Below are 19,915 nucleotides of genomic sequence, written 5' to 3' on the forward strand. Positions count from 1 at the left end.
TCATCAGAACATTCCCATACCTGAATCGAAAAAAAAAAAAAGTTCACGAGAGTTAAAATAAATAAATAACTTTGAACCCCTCAGGTTTGCCTCTGTGTCCTCAAACATGGTGGCCCCCCTGTGGACGTCACACGCATGTATTAGAATTGTAAACAAAAGAAAGAGATCAAAGACTTTTAGTTATGAATAAATAATTTCAACAGATTTATTTATTATTGAATAGGCGGTTACATAAACAAAGATACGAATGAAAAATATATCACAAAACTATAGAAATCAAAGAAACTATTTTTTCCAAGGTGTTCAGGAAGGCAGCACTGATGTGTGCAGGTGTGTGAGATTTCACCTGCATCAGACGTTTGCTTTGGATTCACACGCAAACAACGCGTAAAGTTAAGCGTCCTGAATAAACCCAGAATAGAACCAGAACCAGAACCCTTCATTGGTTTGATGAAAACCAGGGAAATGCCTGAACTGGCGACTTTCCTAGAATCGGCTGATATTTGGCAGCTGAAGGACGGTTCTTCCAGGGTCCAGATCTATGCTACCTGGTCCAAGGTGTGTAAGCGGGTTCACGGCAGAGCCAGCGTCCTGTTCCACACCTGCGGCCTGAGGTGTGTCCCTGCGTGGAGAGACCGGAGGCGGCGGCCGCGGGGCCACGGTGAGTCCAAAGCTGCGACCCTCCGCTGAAGCGCAAAGCTGCACATCAGTGTTTCTAGATGCTGCAGGACTGAAAGCTGCTCAGTGGGAACGGTGTCCTGAAGAAGTGCAGACACTCTGGGATCTATGGATTAAATAATGATAGTATCTATCCTATAGTATTGTTTTTTTCTTCGTTTATTCACGTGTTTTTGTTCTTTTCTTGATTATCATTTTCATTACTTAATTAAAAAGTTCCAGGCAGGGGTGGATTTAGGTAATTTGGGGCCCTAGGCAAAAACAGGGAGGGGGCCCTCTAAATTGAGAAAAAAAAAAAAACCACACAAAATTGACCCATTATATAGACAGCGACATTTTAATAGAATAGATATACATTTTTGGTTCTATTTTTTATTTTTTTTGTCCCCCCTTATTTTTTCTTTTCTTGTAAATATAGCCACAAAAGCACTAAGTTGGCAACACCGCTCTTTGCACCGTTTGTTTTCAAATGGTTTGCTGCTGTCTGTTTGGACCTTTGTGAACATGTGTAGCAAATGGACTGATCCAATATGGTGGACACTGAAGGGGGGCTGAAACACACTTAATATTATCAGCGTTCTGATGGCATTTTAGCAAAAAATATTTTTGTCATAAAACATAATGTGATAAATAAGGAAAAGTTGGATTATTCCTACATAAACAAAGCTTTATGAGACCCCAGGAACTTAGGGCCAATAATGGTAATGGAAGTGGTGATGGAAGAATGGTGTCATTTATCTCTCAACTTACTGAGTTTTCTGTTTCACTTTGTTCTAGTATTTCATAAAAAATACTGATTGGGATTTTTATATATTTGAAATAGAGAGCTACCAGTATGATTGATTGAAGTATTAGGTGTGAACTACTTTGAGCGACTGGTTTATTTACAAGATAGGTTGTTCAATTCATAAATACTTTATTAATCCCACAGGGAAATTAAATGTTGCAGTAACTAATTATTTAAAAAGGAGAAGTCTGGTTATATTCAGAATTTAAAATCTTAAGTTAAAAAGTGTTTTGAATAAGAGTAATTTTCATGTGAATGTGCTTTACTGGAGGCATCCATGTTTGTCAAAGAACACTACTGCCACCTACTGGTTTGTGACGTCACGGTGCGGTATCGGCTGTTGATCAAGTCCCAGTGCTGTATCTGGTGTTTGTCACAACGCGCTATTATCCAAGTCATCTTGAAAAGATTCTTCTTCCAAATGTTGGCTACATATTACGAGTTTTTTCTCTGGCCAGAAGTTCAGTGGCAAATCCTCCCTCTTCAAGTTGGCGATCCAACGACCAACCCGTCCGTGGAGGATCAGGAATCAGAAAGGTGGAATAACTCTTTTTTTTTTCACTTTTACCCGATGTATTCCAGCATCCAGCTGCCATGCACGTGGGCATTGTCAGTTTCACTATAGCTCTGGTGAATTTCAATGGTGAAGTCCTCTGGAAATCTTCAATAATTGTTGTTGATTGCAGATGTGTCTAGTAGTTCCCATTGATTTAGCTTGTAAAGCGGGGAGAATGGCGCTAGGCTTACCGCACCGTGACGTCACTGCCGGAAGATGGCAGGAGGGAGGGGCTACTAGATTTGCGCAAAAATGGCCGCTCCTGGACTCAATGCATTCATTTTTCTTACTGATTAAAGCTAAATTCATTAAATCACCGCAAATGTATGATCCATTGATTATTCCTTGCTGACCAGACTTTTCCTTTAAACAGGTGTTGATGGCTGTGTGCAGGAAGGATCTTCTGTACTAACTTTCACCGGATCTAGAGAAGCCTCTTACTGAAGACACTTCTTTTTACATTCGCCCTTAAATTGCAGTGTAGGAAAATGTTTTAAATCTGTGTCTTTTTCTCAAATCTAACTTTTTTTTTTAATTTTTATTGCTTCTGTTCATTTACATCAATATCAAAACAAAAAAAGTAGGTCTGGGAAACATTAAGTTAAACTTTGACTAAGATCCCTGTTTGCTGCTGGAAAGTGGGTGAATTTTGGACATGTTGAGGTGGCTGCTATGAAAATGAAACATAACCTTAAAACCAAAAATGGGAAAATAAAAAAATCACCAAGCGTTTGATTGAAACTTTAGGGTCTGTTTTTTTTAAACTGGTGTTTTACTAAAGGAGAAGCTGTGTTATCAGGGGTCTAAATCTTCCTCCTGTACCTCCCGTCTCATTTTCAGTGGGTCAATGCGTTTCACTCAACACAGAGTAAATCTCCCAGAACAGGATTAGTGCTTGCAGGGATTTAGGATCTTTGTCTGGTTGACACATTGCACAGTTACCTGCGCACATTGGGCTCTTGTGTTCGTCTGCATAGTTCTTTTTTTTCTGATGCGCTGACAACTCGTACCAAACTGTGTATGTTATGAGGACAAATTGTTACTTTACAGATGAATGGCTGAATCGTTTTTCTTTTTCAGAAGGAAGGGAATGAGGATGGTCATTCTGTAAATTGGTTGCTTGAGCTGAAGGAGGTTTATTGACCAACTTTTGATGCCGTTTGGAATCCAAAAGATGGACTAAAACTCTTTAAAGTCAGACACCCTTTTTATTGAAAGTAATCATTTTTCTGCAACGGAAATATTTTCCCTTGCAGCCAGTTCTGGCGGTTCTGTTGATCCACAATGAGCACAGCAAAGAGAACCAGCTTTAGTCCTTTTGGACCGGTTTCTTCAGCCCTGATGCGTTCTGCACCAGCAGCTACTGGGGACAAGCCCAGACCTCCTGCTAAAGGGGCTTTCTCTCTGGAGGAGGGAAAGCCAAAAGACAGAACTCCTTGTGAAAAGCAGGAACTGGCCCCTGTTGGCCGGGTGTTGGAGGAGTTCTTTTGGATCGGAACCAGCATTGTGGCTTTTTCCAAGTGGCGTCTTGGCTACATGGGTAAGCTTCCCCTTGCAGTCTGAGTAGGGACTGTTTTAATTCAATATGGGCAATAATTAGTCTGAATGCATCTCTTTTAATCCCAACAAAAAGTTTTTTCAGTTCCCATCACTGCCTACTCCAGACATTTAAATTTTTTGTTTGTCTAAAATGTCATGTTTCCCAGTCTGTATGTTGTTGTTCAGGTGAGTGCAGATAAAATAAAATTGATGATATGATATCTGACACAGAAAGACAAAGGCTACTTTCACACTGCAGGCCTCAATTCCGCTTTTTTTTTTTTTTGTGAAATCTGATTTTTTTGTGTTTTCACATTCCAAAATATATGCGCCTTGTATGTGATCTCCTGTGTGAACTGCATTCATACGGCTTAAGTATCCCGCATGCGCAGTAGAGGACGCAATGACGTCACAAGCGTGCTTCCTGTTTATGGAAGTAAACATGATTGCAGTGCTGGAGCACATCTAGCAATCTTTCCAAACCTTAAAACCTCAATCTTTTCAAGATGGTTAAAAAAAAATCCTGCTCTCCGCATCATCGTCCGCCATGGTTGTTGTTTTTCTTTCTGCTTCTGTGTAGCAAGAAGCAGAATAGTCACCTATGTTGGTTACTAATGGCGTTCAGGTCGGAGGAATGCGACCTGGCCGTTCAGACACAGGTCGCATTTGAAAAGATCAGATCCAGGACCACATTGCCAAGTGGCTTGGGTCGGATTGGAAAAAATCGGATCCGTGTTGTTCAGACTGCATGAAAAGATCAGATCCAGGTCGCATATGGGTAAAAAACTTGGATTTGGTCACTTCAGGCTGCGATGTGAACGTAGCCAACGATATGTCGCCCTATAATTTCAGTTCTCGCAAAAACTCATTAACTTGACTTTCACAAATTACCAATTTAGAAAATCTGTAATAGCTTGAGACTAAATGAAGCTGTTTTTGAGTGTGGATGAGTGTCACCTTTTCACATTCGGTAGTGGTTTCTGTTCCTACATTTAGATTATGTTGATGTTCTGTTGGACCAAAGCACTTTGATTAATTTTGGACAGTTGAGTAACATATGTTTGACCATTATTTGCTAGAAAACAATGTATTGCATAATTTGGGGTTCCTAAATATGGATAGAAATGGGGAAAAAAAAAATGGAATTGGTCAGGGTGAAAAAAAAAAGAATTTAGTTGGAGCCTAACTGATATTTTTAGCTTTTGGGCATGAAAGACAAAAGAATTAGCGGTGCAGCTAATGGTTATTTTGCAAATCGATTAATCTTTGGGTAATTTTTTTTGGAATAATAATTGTATAGCCAAAAAATCTTTAAAGAAGATTTTTTTACGAAATAAAGCAGGTCAAACTCTTCCACTTGACGAGTTCTGGATAGAGCAGATTGACATTTTTTTTATTTAAAAAAAATCTTAAATGGAAAATGTTTACCCTATATATTTTTTTAAATCTTGGTATAATTACTGCTCTAAGTGGGTTGCTCTTTCAGCTAAACGCATGTTTCACAGTCTATAGTCTGATTAATGGATTAGTAAATTAGTTGATGATTATTTAAATAAATGATTAATCCGAATAATTTTTTTCAGCCCTAAAAGAAGTAATTCTTTGTGGCACAAATGTTAATTGGAAAGTAGAGTTTTAATGCACAAAATCTTAAAGTCAACAGCAATCACATATTAGACTTACCATATCTATTTGTAATTGTGTTTCTGGTAATATAGATTATAAGGTTTATATTTTACTGTTCTACATATTTAAGAAAAACCTCTTCTGTTTTGAGCTGCTGATTCCAGAAGCTTTATCACTGGTATTGATGATCAGTTTTTTCTATTTTTGTTTGTCTGGTTTGGTGAAATGACACATGGGATTACTTCAAATTTGAACTGCATTTTGATTTAAAAAGGGCCAACTGGTAATTTACCACAGTCTGTTCCACAGTGCCAGCATTGAGTAGCACATGGTGTTATACACACTAGGGGTGTGAAAAAATATCGCTTTGGTTATATATCGTGATTTTTAGCTGCCCAATATAATATCGATCTTTCAGTTCCTTATATCGATTATCAAAAAAAACTTTTTTACCTAAAATAATGAGGGGAAATGGGCTACAGTACCTCTGCACTGCCATTCTGCTATATATCGCTGTGGAGCCTCTTTGCTTTTTGATTACTGGGTAAAATATCACAATATATAGAGATACTGAAAATTCCTTTGTGACCGTGTCGTGAAACGTGTCGTGTCGACATATGCCAATACTCACCCCTAATACACACCGCAGATAATATCACATCTCAGTAGCTCTATGCTAATCTAACCCAGAGGCTCATGTGATCGGGATTTTCACAAGAAGCATCTTGACCAAATAATCTTTTTCTTTTGAATATCTCCTCAATAGCTTTTGTGTTAATTAATGTGTCGGTGTGAGAATGTTTGCCCACACCTTACAGTGGTTTCTCTTTCTGTTCGCCTACAATATGGCCATCCATTCCACAGAATCAGCTGTTGGTTTGTTTTTTTATATACTTAAGTGTGACATATGGACCAAGATGACGGCCCCCACCATCCCCCCCCCCATCAGCTTAACCTGGTGTCCTGACAGTGGAGGCAAGCAGCTTATTCCACCTCTCTGGCACACATTTTCCCAGTTGCAGTAGGTCAGCCAAGTGGTGTCTCAATGAAGAGACATTTAGTTATCTCGTGGGTTTTTGTGCCAACACCTGCTGTCTGCGTCTGACTTAACCTCTTTAGCAAGTAGGTCTTAAAGGGCTGGAAGACATGCAGGCAGTTTCTAGAAACTTTCCATGGGAAGATGAGATGACATTAGAAATGCTGAATCGGTGTTGCTTGGTATTTATATGATCTAGCTGGAAATGGGGGGGATTAAACAAACTATCATTTGCAATCCTACATTTAAAACGATGGGTTTTCTTATACTCCAGCATTTACACACTTTTACTGCATATAAATTATTTCTCCAATAATATCCAATCTAACTTCCCTTTGTGATCCAGGAACTCGTTGTGTGGCATCAGTGCCTGCAATGGATACATACTGATGAAATACAACAGTCCTGGGCATGATTAAAATCCATGTTAAATGTTTATTGCTTTAAATTGCAGGTCAGTTCTCATGAAAAGTTCTCAAAATACTAATAGCCAGAACTCTCAGTTGGTAACAAACGACTGCTTTCAGGGACTAAAATTTAGTTTCTTAGCTTTCTGTCATCATAGTCAGTGGACAGAGCCATTCTGAACCTTCATCTCATCTTCTTTAAGATTACTTTATTTATAGGAGACATATTAGGCCTACAACGAAAACTTAAATAGCTCATATTCATGTTAAAATAGAGGAGCATACTAAAAGAATGCTTCCTCATAATATTCATTCTTTTTGAGACTGAAAACAATGTTTGCATCAGACCTGATCAGCAGATGTAAGCATTTTAATTTGCAGTTACCTGCTGACGGTGCACTGCTCCATCTATTAATGCTTTAGTTCCTGCTTCATTGAACACCGTTGATTTTGCATACAGGGCTAATTATTTCTTTTTGCATCTGATCAATTGTGTGTTTTTCTTTACTTATGATCTTGGACTTTTTTTTTTCTTTTCACACCGCCGCTCTAATACTGCTGACTTCCACTTCTTCCTGGTTTGCTTAATACGTGCATGCAGAATAGGGCTGCAACTAACGAATATTTTGCAATTTGATTAATATTTTAATTATCACACACATATATATATATATATAGAAATATAAATCAGGTAAAACTACAACTTTTTCAATTCTGCAGTTCTGGATAGAGCAGATTGACATTTTGCATTTAAGATAAAACATTTCTTTTATCCTAAATGTAAAATATTTGTATATATTTTTTTTACAATTTTGGTATAGTTACTGCTCTAAGTGGGTTGCTCTCTCAGCTAAAGGCATCCTTCAGTCTGTACTCCAGGTAACGATTAATGGATTCCTAATTTAGTTGACGATTATTTCAATAATTGATTAATCCAATTAATTGTCTCAGCCCTAATTCAGAATATCTCACCTTTCTTTCCTGTGGTTTTACAGTAAATTCTGAAATCGATGAACTTTTTCAATAAATGGATAAAAAAACAAAATGTAAAACATAGAAATTAAAGGCAATGAGCCAACAGGGCACTGTAATTTCATTGGAAAGTCTTAAATCAACTAGATTGAGTTACTGGGATGGAAGTTTCTGGTAATTTTGTGACCTGGATATTTTAGCTGCTGTATGGGCCTGGGTTCTAACCCTCCGACACGCATTACAGACTTTGTACGGATGTTTAGGAATCTGCAAATTGGTTTGTTTGGACTGTGTTTTTAGTTTTGGTCCAATTTATTAACATATTATGTGTCTGTATTTCTTTATTAGGCTCTAACATAAAAAAAACAAATCTTAACATAATTATAAAAAAGGCCAGTAATTTGTTGAACTAACATGGTATGCCTATTTTGCTGTCAAGAAGATTAAATCTTACCTTGTTTTTGTTCATTTTACCATCCGCATCTGATCCCTGTGTAAAGATGATGTTGTAACCATGGCAACAAGCCCAGGTCCCATCCACTGCAGACTTTTTTCACATTGTTTTCGTTTCTCTGGCTGCACAAGGTGTTCGTTTGTGCTATATTAGAGAAAAACGGTGTTGACCTGACATCTGTCACCTTTAATCTGAGATTATCGGTTCATCCTTTTATTACAGCCACTGTTCTTCTTTTTTGCCGCATTTCTTTTTCAAAAAGTGAACTTGTTACTACAATTTCCTCAATACAGCCGACAATAAAACCCGGTGTAGTTTGTGGGCACAATGTTCTCATAAGTTGAGGCTCTCAGCAACCAGAAAGGAAGCTGTCAGTCTTCAGGCCTTATGAATCCAGACTCCCTTTGTGTTCACAGCGAGCATAACACCAAACCTCACCTGTAATGTTCACTGTCAGTTCCACCGAAGGTTGTTTACCTTCAGCACCTGCCTTATGTCTTTTATCACAAACACTATGATCTGCTTCAGAATTGCTTGATAAGTCATCATGACTTATTGGTGAGCAATATATACAACTTTAATTTCATAGTTTTTCTATAGTAACCAAAATAATCCACTGTCCGATGTGCGGTGATATTCTCCAAAACTAAGACATTCATCTTTGCATCAGGACCAGATCAGCAGAGCCACAGCGCTTGGTTAGGAAGGCTAGTATGTTCCACTGGATTTAGATGCATTCTGTGGAGATTTTCGAACTTTACATAAAAAAAAGGTTTACCTTCAGATGTCCAAACCTGTAAATCCATCCTGTTTTCCAGTGAATAAAACCTTTGGAGAAGAAAGAAGCAATGCATTCAGTTGCTGCTGATAAGCAGCTGGTTCACATCTCAGTAGCTCTATGCTAATCTAACGCAGAGGCTCATGTGATCGCGATTTTCACAAGAAGCATTTTTACCAAATAATCCTTTTCTTTGAATATCTTCTCAAGATCTCCTGGATTTAGCTTACAGTCCTTATAAAGAAATCGTGGTTCTTGGTATGGCCATACCTGCCAACATGTTTTGTGGCAAAGTAACATCTGCAGTTCTGCTTAACCTGGAGAAAACAAAAGGAACTTGTGTTGCTTTTATACAGGTACTAAAAGTTTGCATTAAGACCACATAACTGTAGTTACTAGGTGTGAGACAGTTTGTCTTGTAACGAGTCAGTTGCTCGTTCCAGCCTGCTTCTGCATTTGTCTCAGAGGTTACCTGCTTTGTCTGGTGATGGTGGTCAGAGGGCTGCGTGTCACCGATTGGATGGCAGCCATCTTGTGTCAGTCTCCTTTAGAGCAGCTTTGGCTGCAGTGTAGCGCATGTGAACGTGATAAAGCTACAGGTCATCTATTATATTAATGAGTACTGTACTTCAGGATCTGCACTCAACAGGATAATTTTTGAATTTCTGTGAGGTTCATACCTTTATTAATTTAATTAAATAAAGAAAGACTAGCTGTTCTCTAAGGTCTCATTATATTAAAGATTATATTGTATGTGTATAAGTAATGCATTGATGAATGGGATATATAGATAAACTAAGTAAAAACATACTTTAACATTAAAAACATTGTAATGAGTAACAAATATAGTTTCTCATAACTCGATGTACTCACCCAGTGTGGAATATCGCATAGATAGTGTGAAATATATAGAGATTTAACTCCTATAGGAGTTATTTTGGTTTGACTTTTACATATACCGGCTTTTATCAAGCGATTTGCTTCTCTGAGCACCACTTGGTTTTTCACCGCAATGGAGTAAAGTGGATGCAGTGTAATCTGAGGGGACATCAAACAAATACAGGAGGGTAGGGACATTGAGGCCTGCTAAACATGTCTGCCTTTAAAATGGTTTTCAAGGCATTTTGGATAGCTGACACATTTTTTTACTCATAAATCCATGATTTCACAGCCTCTGGTCGTTTACTGAAGAGGGGGCTGGGAGGGTATAGAGGCTCAATGACTGATCGGCGGACAAGCAGACAGGATCTAAAGACAGTTTCAGTGCTTTACAGATTATAGCAGTTCACCAGGTTTGTTTCATTTAATTATTTTTGATATGAAATCCCAGAGGGGGGGAAAATTAGCTCTCACAGTCAAGTATTCAACAGAAAAAGGCTTTATAACTATAGTTTCCTGCTCTGCTCAACCTTCAGGCAAAAAGTTAGCTTTCTGGTAGTTAATTAAGTTTAAAAACTAATATAGAAGACTTTAATATAATTCTCTATAGAGCAGAATATAAACAATTGATAAATAAGGAAAATGTTTATTATCTTTCTCCTTCATAACATGAACTTCCAGCTGCAGCTTTCTGTTGAGCTACTTAATTATCCCATTCTTAATGTTTCAGTGTATGGATCCAGTCTTTTTGATGGGGATTCAGTAAATCTTGATTTGTGCTATAATACTGATTTTGTTAATTTTGCAGCAAAATGCTCAGAAGAGGAAAGCAGAAGCACACCGTTTTTTTTAACTGTTTTTTGTTTATCTTATGATTCAATTGGACAATTAATGTTTTTTTTTTTTCCTTTTTAACCTCCAACAAGGAGGTTATGATTTTAGGAGAGTTTGTGTGTGTGTGACTGTCTGTGTACAGGACAACTAAAAAGTTATGAAAGGATTGTAATAAAATGTTTACCAAAGGAGCAAATCAGTTCAAGGAAAAATCCATAACATTTTGGGGATGATACACATCATAATCCAGTTGCAGTATTTTCTTTTTTGAAAGATTCTATGAATACAGGTTTTCACTAAAGGGTGAAGTCTCATTATGTCAGGGAAAATCAGGTACTTAGCAGAGGTCTGCACTCTGTGCTTTTTTATTTGTTTTTAGGTTCAACATCTGACCTAAAAATATCTTTGCATATGCCTAGTTAAGGATTTTCTCCATATTACACAAAGGTAGAGACATTTCATTAATATTATCAAATATAAGGGGTTGGCCATAAATATTTGCCTAGTTTTATAGAAATGCATACCTAATATTTTCTATTTTAGAAAGAAATTTAAAGTTAAGATACTAAATCAGCTTTAGGAGTTTTAGCTTGTATATTTACACATTTAATTCAGTAGAAGCTTTATTTTTCAATACCTGAAACTGTCCAGCAAAGTTCAGTAGGAGAAGCATCTTTTTTTTTTTTCCCAAACTTAATCCATGAAAGAGTTTCAGTGTTATCTTTTGGAGCTGGTGAGAGTTTGCAATGCTTGAAAACAAGAATCCTTCATCTGCTTCAAGAAAATGAGGGATGGGCGTCTATATCCATGTCAGGAGAAGGTATGAAACTCTGAAATTCAAAGTTTAGTAGGCTCAAAAGGCTGCGATGTGATGGGAGTGAAGCTGGAGCGACTGATTGCCTGTGGCATCAAAGCAGACGATGCTTTCAAAGTCCCGCTGCACAGACACAGGAGCATATTTAGTGGATGTAACACTAAGTGCTACAGGAAGTCATTCTCATCTGCTGCCACTGGACTCAGTCCAAACCACAGTCTGGGTCATAACTTGCTGCTCCAATGTTATTTATGTAGTTAAGCAGTCTACAGACTGACATATTTACATTTGAGAGGTCTACATCTACATTTCTTCTCCTACACTGTTACTTTTTAAAACATTTTTAATTATTTGAACATTTTATTAAACCTTTTGTTACCCGTTTATTGTAGTTGTTTAGTAACTCACTTTGCAGTTTTTTCCCCCTTTTTTTTTAGATCTGTAGTTTACTGAGTATTCTTAACTGAGAATTTTCATTTTATTTTGTTAGAGATATAAAAAATAGGACTTTTACTTCTTGACTTACAAATCTGAGCCATTTTTACTCCCCACCAATTTAAATAAGACCATAGTTCATCATGAAATAATTTGTTTTTGTGAAGTTGGCATGTAAACTCCTTCCCTGTTGGTGGATGTTGTTGTTTACTTAGTCATTTTTCAGAACTTTAGACATCTCTTCTTATAGTTGGATTTAGTTAACTGTATTTTAATTTTATACATTTCCTATTTTATGTTCTTTGAATGGGTGTAGCTGTAAAGGAAGTTTTTCTCTCTGGATCTGTAGAGTAATCTGATTGTGTCCTGCAAAGTCCAGATGATCTCTGTGCAGCTGAAGCTTATTTCATGGACTGCTGCCTTCTCTCTGGCTGAACAAGTCCCAATCCTTGGCTCTCTTTCACTCTCTGTATTGAGCAGCTGTTCCCAGATATTCACTCTTTCTTTGAGATCAATATCGGCTCTTTTCACATTTATCCAGCATGAGCACACACTGTAAAGTCATTATGGTTTGGTTGCTTATACAGTATATCCCATGTTTTTTTTGTTTGTTTCCTCAAACTGAAACTGTATTGATGTTGATGGTGAATTCAGACTGAATGACTCAGCTGAGTGGAGGACTAATTTATTACAAGCGGTGAATGCATTAAAATAAAATACAAATCTTTTGCAGAAAGTTAGAAATATTGTACAGCCTTCATATGACTGCCCAACACTGATTACTGACTGGTCAGACACGTTCATGAGCAATGCTGAGGACGATGTAACTGTAGTCAACTGCATCGGAACAATGAGGCTTTGGAGCAGCTGCTCCTCCGTTCCAGAGGTCATGCTGAAAACACACAATCCATCCCTGCAGTCAGACAAACTCTCTAGATCGGAGGTCTTGAACAAGGGGTCCGCGACCCCTAGGGGGTCCACAGGGGTACTGCATAGGGGTCGCAAAAGTTTTGGTTGATTAGACTTATTTTATTTATATACCCCCTGCAATTTTTTCTACTAATTGAAATTCCTTTAACCCTATAATGCCAAATGTATCATATCTGATACATACGGTTTCTGAAATGTTTTGCATCTGANTAATATCAAAAATGTATTTCTGTTTTTTCTTTTTACATATTTTGTTAAAAGGGCAAATAAGGAATTCAAACCCCAAAAAAGTAATTTTCTGTTTTGGTTTATTCTTGGATCGGGCTTTAAAGGGTTAAATAAACATTAACATGAATTCAAAACAGACTGTTGTAAAGAGATAAACCGAGGCAGGAGATGTCTTTCAGTCATCAATGCACACATTCTGCCACACACAGGAGCTCTTTCAAGCTGGGCACCATTTTATTCACAACACCAGTCCCATCAACAAGGAATCTGAATCAGAAAAACTTTAATAATCCCAGAACAAAATTACTTTCGCTAAATGAGTTAATCTGTAATAGAGTGACTATAGGACAAGTTTGATAGAACACAATAGAATAATTAGGGGGTCCCAGATCCATCCCTACATCAGTTTGGTGGTCCTTGGCCTGGAAAACATTGAAGACCCCTGCTCTAGATCATGATCAGTTATTTTTCCTTCATCTGAAACATTGCTGTCATGTGATTATGCTCCACTGTCTACCGATGCTACAGCAGAATAGCTCTACCACTTCAGAACACTAGTAGATCCATGTGGACCTCTGGGATCCACGGCTAAATGACTTGAACCCTGCTGTTGTTTGTTGTTTGGTTAACTCTGGGAGTCTATTAATATGCTCCTTTACAGGAATCCAATAGCAGAGGTCAGGAGAATGGGGCTGGACTACATTAACAACACCCTGGGGCCGAACCATGTGCAAGAGGCCCACAACAAGGCCAAATCAATGCTCAGCCAGAGCCATGCTGTGCTGCTGGCAGAGTCATTCATGTGTTATGCATTTATAAAATCTGGCACAGGAGGATCTATCAGCTCTGAAGGTTTCCTGTTTTTACATGTTGTCTTCTGGTGTGACATTTTTCTTTTAGTTGAATTAAACATCAATCAAATGGAGAATTAGTGATTATTTTCATGAGATTATGTTAACATGTTGGCTCCACAGCTCCTGGTTCTGATATGTCCTTATATCGTGAGCAATGCTAACCTGACCCACCAGGTTAGCAGTCCCCTCTTTAATCCACAGAAAAAAAAAAAACATTTTTTTTTTTTGGCCGGAAAAAAAAGATATTTTGGTAATTTTGGTTCAGACTGCTTCAGGTCAGGTATAAAGTTTTTCATCTCGAACAATGAGTCACAGCAGCAGCAGTAGAATAGGCCCAGCAGCCTCTGTGCACCTTTCATAACTCATATTTAAACCGGTCCTTTCATACAAGAGGTGCCAACCATTCTCTTGGTAAAGCTTGGAGTTAAGAACAGTCAATTTATGAAGTTTAACAACTTAAGGAGAATAGCTACCCCATAGAATATGGGCTGAATAGCTAGCCCATAGCTACCTCTTGCAACCAAACTCAAAACCCTTTTTCATTATAGTTGGTTCTACTTTCTGTATGTTTTCCAGTTGGCCCCCTCATGTCTGATCCTAGAGGTGGCCTACTTTCATGAACGCTGCAAGGGAACTGTCTGATGGGATGTGACAGACACTTGATAATTTGCTCACCGTGTAGGAATGCGCAGCCCCAGGGCATGTAGAGCCTTGCTGTGGCTAAATTATCATGCACACGACTTCAGACTTACTGACAGACATTTAGTCCAGTCTGTATTTTCAACATTGTCATTTTATTGCCGCAGATGCTTGATTCGCCAATGTTCAAGTTGTCCTTTTATCCGTGTCTTCTGTGTGGAGTTTTTGTGCAAAAATATTCTCACCATTTACTGTCTTTATTTGTATTTTTTATGCCTCAGTTTCACATTGCAAGCGTTGACAAGTAATCCAGGTTCTTAACTACACAACGTTGTGTTCGTGATAGTGGAAAATAACTGAATGTTGTATTAGAAATCATATGGGATTTAATGGAAATAAACCCACACAAACATAATGCTTCCTTATTTCTGCCATACAGTCCAACAGTTTCCCTTTGACAAGTTTCCAACCTTGTTTTTTAATCCATCTGCCATGTGCTTTGTCTTGCAGTGGAGAAATGCATGAGCTCCATGCAGATTGGGACCCAGATGGTAAAGCTCCGCGGGGGCTCCAAGGGACTGGTCCGGTTCTTTTACCTGGACGAACACAAGTCCTGCATCCGCTGGAGGCCGTCACGCAAGAATGAGAAGGCAAAGAGTAAGTGTTGTGAGTGAAAAATAGTTTAATTAGTTGTTTCCACACTATAAGCCCTGAATAGTTCGATTCAGTTATGATTTGTTTTTAAAGATGGTTGTAAATTAGCAAACGTTTTACAAGGTCAAGCTATCCCAGCTGCATTTCCCAAATGCTATTTTCCGGTATAGACTTCATCAGAGATTTAGTTAGTTTTTGGTAAGGAATAAATTCATTTTGCATCTTGATTAAAGCAACTTAGTTGTCAAAGATGTTGTGACAAACCTCAAATGATCTGGTGATCCATGGACAGTCTGGGGAACCAGTTGTCCTTGAATGCACCATAGCAACTGACAGCTGGCATGTTTGGTTTTGTAAAGAGTCCTTCAGCACCGTCAGCTGATTGGATGCCTTAGACAGCTGGAGCTCATTATCCCAGAGATGGTAACATCTGGCTTGGGAGGTCAGTGCAGAGCGCGCTATGAATTTTGGTGCTATTTAAAAAATGCTGATGTATAGCTTTGGTTGTCCTTTCATCTCTATCACTACAACTGATGTTTCCAGGTATCATTCTTTAAGTTTGAACAAGTGAGTTTATGTGCATGTTGTTTTATGCCAAAGCTACAGGGACTCCAAGGAAGCCCATACTGTTGTTGCGCCTTAACTTAGACTAGCAACGGCTACATGGTGTTGAGATCAGGGCATTAGGTGAAAACATCTGCTCAGATGTTGGAAAGATCTGAAAACTCCATGGCAGCAAATTTATGTTCTTTTTAATCAAAAGTATAGTTTGTCTTTTTGATAAAGTGGAAGTAATACTCAAACTACTCAAACTTTTTTTAATTGAACCATCTTCTTGTTTTTCCAGTCTCCATCGACTCCATTCGTGAGGTCTGCGAGGGGAAGCAATCTGAGATATTCCAGCGGTACGCAGATGGCAGCTTTGACCCAAATTGCTGCTTCAGCCTATATTATGGAGAACACATGGAGTCATTGGACCTGGTGTCTAGTACAGGAGAGGAGGCACGGACCTGGATTACTGGGCTCAAGTACTTGATGGCTGGTATCAGTGATGAGGACAGCTTGGCAAAAAGACAACGCACCCGTGACCAATATCCTTCAAAGTGTTATCAGATGGAGTTTTAAGTTTCCCTCTGTTGTTCTGTAAAGAAACACGTTTTATTTTAATCTCCTCTTTCCTTAACTCACGTGTCCTAACATGGCTAAAACAGACATTCACCGAGGCTGACAAGAACGGAGATGGGAGTTTAAGCATCAATGAGGTCCTTCAGCTCCTGCATAAACTCAACGTCAACCTGCCACGACAGAAAGTTAAACAGATGTTCAAGGTACGAATACAACAGTCTTAAATCCAGAAGGACTATCCAGAAACTGATTAAGTTTCTGGATAGTCCCTAAAAAGCCTCCAAAGGCATTGAATTCTTCAATATAAAACTAAGGGCTTAATTGTTATTAAAATGTCTTTCATAGGTCTTACAATTGTTACGTCATATATAGGATTTTATTTTTGTAATCCATATCAAACTCTAAAATATCCATCCATCCATTTTCCATCCCAAGCGGGGTCGGGAGGGGTGCTGGTGCCTTTCTCCAGGGAAGGGTCCACCCTGGACAGGTCGCCAGTCCATCGCAGGGCAACATAGAGACGAACAGGAAAAACAACCATTCACACACACACTCACACCTAAGGAGAATTTAGAGAAGCCAGCTAACCCAACAGTCATGTTTTTGGACTGTGGGAGGAAGCTGGAGTATCCGGAGAGAACCCAAGCATCCTCAGGGAGGACATGCAAACTCCATGCAGAAAGACCCCGGGCCGGGAATCAAACATGGAACCTTCGTGCTTCAAGGCAGCAGTGTTACCTACTGGCCTACTGAGCAGCCAAACATTAAAATACTTGACAATACATTTTTTACATTTACCAATTGGCTCGCTGTAAGCATAATTGATTCCATCCCGATAACATAACCAATAAAAACAGCCGGACCTTGGGGGTGATGCGCCATTAACTATTTATCTGGACAACATCTAGAAGATTAAATTAGAAAAAAAATGTTTATCCATCCATGAGTTTTCAGCATGACTAAAACCATAACCAGGGAAAGCATATGAGGCACGTAGTCATTCCAGCTTGGTACGATGGGAATCGAGGCATTTGAGTCACATATTTGAAGCATGAAAAACAAACTGTCAAAATCAAGTTACAGAGAAGCAGCAGATATTTCTCAGTTCTGTTCCACCTTTGTCTCTGCAAGGCCTCCACAGCCATTCCCGACATCAACAACAGAGCCAGTAGCACCAAATCTCTAGATAATGTTTGGCGGTACGCCTACATTTAAAGCAGAGCTATTGTGGACTTTGGGTAGGGAATCAAACAAAGTTTATGAATTCAGTTCAGTAAATGATCAAAATACATTTATTTGTGTTTTTAGCTTTCTTCCTTTATGGAAAGTTTATCAAAATCTGAAACATTCTAGTGAGCCAGAAAGTAATGGTTTATCTTAAAATAATTATTTGGGTAAATATGTTGCAACCAGGTTTTTCTTGTGTTTATTATCCTGACTGCTCTGGGAATGCCTCTGGCTTTCCCCACCAGAGCTGGAGGTGGTGTCTAGGGGGGAGGAAGGTCTTAGAGTATCTGCTGAAACCGCTTCTTCTGTGACCTAGTACCGAAAAAAATGACAAGAAATATATAGTTACTGAAGTAAAAATAACTAGTTAACACCCACCTCTGGTGATCATGGAGTCGGATAAGGCAAATATGGAAGAAATAGTAGGAGGAGCAGAGAACATTTCTAATCTAAATGGAAGGAGTTGTACATTTTGTTTGGAAGAAATAACACACCTGCTTCCAGTAGCTACTATATGAATCAGGGTCACGTTTCCCCCTATACCTATTTGCTAAGTCAAAAATGTTTACTTTTTTTCAACTGATATACTTTTTTGTTATTGCTTCACTCAATTCTCTGGACTTAGAAGACATTGAAATTACAGATTAGAATCTAATAAAATAAGATGTGCAAAAAGCCAAGGGGGTTGAATATTTTTGCAAGGCAGTGTAGATTAATTTCAAAAATTTTTTTTTTTTTTTTAGCCTTTATATATTGTAATTATGATAATGTCCTGCTTACAGCTAATAAGCAAACAGAAAATGGCTGATTATTATTATTATTGTTTTTTTGAGTCTACTTTCTCTTGTGGGCTTGCTTGGACACTTTTCTCCACTAGTTTCCTATTTGGTTTTTCTCTAACTTGTATCATCTTGCATTGTAGTCAAAAACTTTTCACAAGATGGAGTAAACTACTAAAAATTAGTGACACTCAAAGATTATCCAGCTATCAGGTCAGGATGCCGACCTTTTAACAGATGACGGTGACAAACTTCTCCAGAGAATAGCAGTGATGAAATAAAAAAAAAAAAAATCAGATTTAAGTTAATGTGGAGGTAAATACTAGTTATGGAGCTGAAATAACATTTCCTATGAGTCAAAACAGGGGATAGGACTCTTTAAGACCAGCAACGCCAAGAAAAAAATGACATTGCAGCGGGCTAGGACTGGGATCGATTTTCGGCCCTGGCATTTTTCCATCTACACCGGGGACTTATAAAGAACGCATTTTCGTTTTTTTATTATTTAGTTTGTTGCAAGGATTTTACAGTTTGAAGAAATACAATTTTACTATTTGAAGAAAGAGAAAATTATGCCATATGCCAACCGTCACAAGGATGTACATAACAAGAAAGGGCTATATAGTTCTTTACTGTCACAGGTAGGTGCTTCGGCAGTAGAGAAAGTGTTACACGCTGAAATTAGGACCGGGCAACTATCCGGTATCACAGATTACCAGTCTGAGCCTTCATTGCAGACTTGTCAGTAAGTGAACTGCAGACCTCTCGGGTCATCTGGCTTAAGTCCACTCTACATACCTACTGTAGACCAAAAGATGGAGAAGCAATATTTAGTTTTCATGCTCTACTTATCTGAAACAATCACATCTTCTGACCTATTGTATATAGTTATTCATCATGAAAATTTTAAACAATGGGATGCTATAAAATGCAGGGGTTTTTTTTTTGGAAAGCGCTAGAGAGACAGATGGATTGAAAAATAGTTTCTAGGATGTTTCAAGATGCTTTCCTTATTACTTTTGAACTTTTACATATTTTTTTGGCTCTGTTTGAATTCAAATTTGCTGTGTGCAATTATTTTTCTTTCTTCCTTCCCCTGCCATAATGCAAATAAACCGATGCGTTTAACCAGTGCCAGAGACCATTTGATTGATTATCTTATTAATCTTAAAGGATACAGCTATGTAAAGCTGTAGTAGGGGTTGGCCGTAGTGCCTGACTCTAAATGTTAAGCTTATTAGGTCAGATAAAACCGCTATAATTACTTTCTTCTAGGCAGATTGGGAATGCTTAGCAAAGACACTGACCACTGCAGATGTTGGCTGAGAAACAGCATGAGGATTAGCATGTTGACCTGTTAAACATGTTGTTATAGCCTTTATCCCACAGAGCAGTCAGCCAGTTTGCTAAACCTAAGACCAGCATCCAGAACATGCTTTCCCATATGGTGCTCCTGGGACACAGATGGCCTGAGCCGTAATGCAGGGCACACACCGGGTGCCAATATGGCCCTTCGTGTGCATGTGACCATGTCCATTATCATTAGTGAAGATCTGGATGTTTGTATTCCTTGGGCTATTTTCTTGGCTTAACCTAGTTGGAGTCTTTCCTCATCTTAAGATTGGCTTTATCATAGTGTGAACTAAAGAAGAAAGAAAGGTGTGTGTGTGTGTGTGTGTGTGTG

The 19,915-nt window shown here is 38.4% G+C and overlaps 1 protein-coding gene across 1 annotated transcript in view; it reads left to right on the forward strand.

Moving 5' to 3' along the window:
- plch2 (phospholipase C eta 2) overlaps positions 1-19,915 on the forward strand; it is a 207,014-nt gene that overhangs the window by 130,701 nt on the left and 56,398 nt on the right. The window contains exons 2-4 of the mRNA XM_015394604.1: positions 14,957-15,103; positions 15,948-16,191; positions 16,299-16,428. Of these exons, the coding sequence (XP_015250090.1) occupies positions 14,957-15,103; positions 15,948-16,191; positions 16,299-16,428 (521 nt within the window). The remainder of the gene's footprint in view (positions 1-14,956; positions 15,104-15,947; positions 16,192-16,298; positions 16,429-19,915) is intronic.

The sequence above is a fragment of the Cyprinodon variegatus genome, unplaced genomic scaffold (genome assembly GCF_000732505.1).
Source record: "Cyprinodon variegatus isolate N-32 unplaced genomic scaffold, C_variegatus-1.0 Scaffold698, whole genome shotgun sequence".
Lineage (NCBI taxonomy): Eukaryota > Metazoa > Chordata > Actinopteri > Cyprinodontiformes > Cyprinodontidae > Cyprinodon > Cyprinodon variegatus.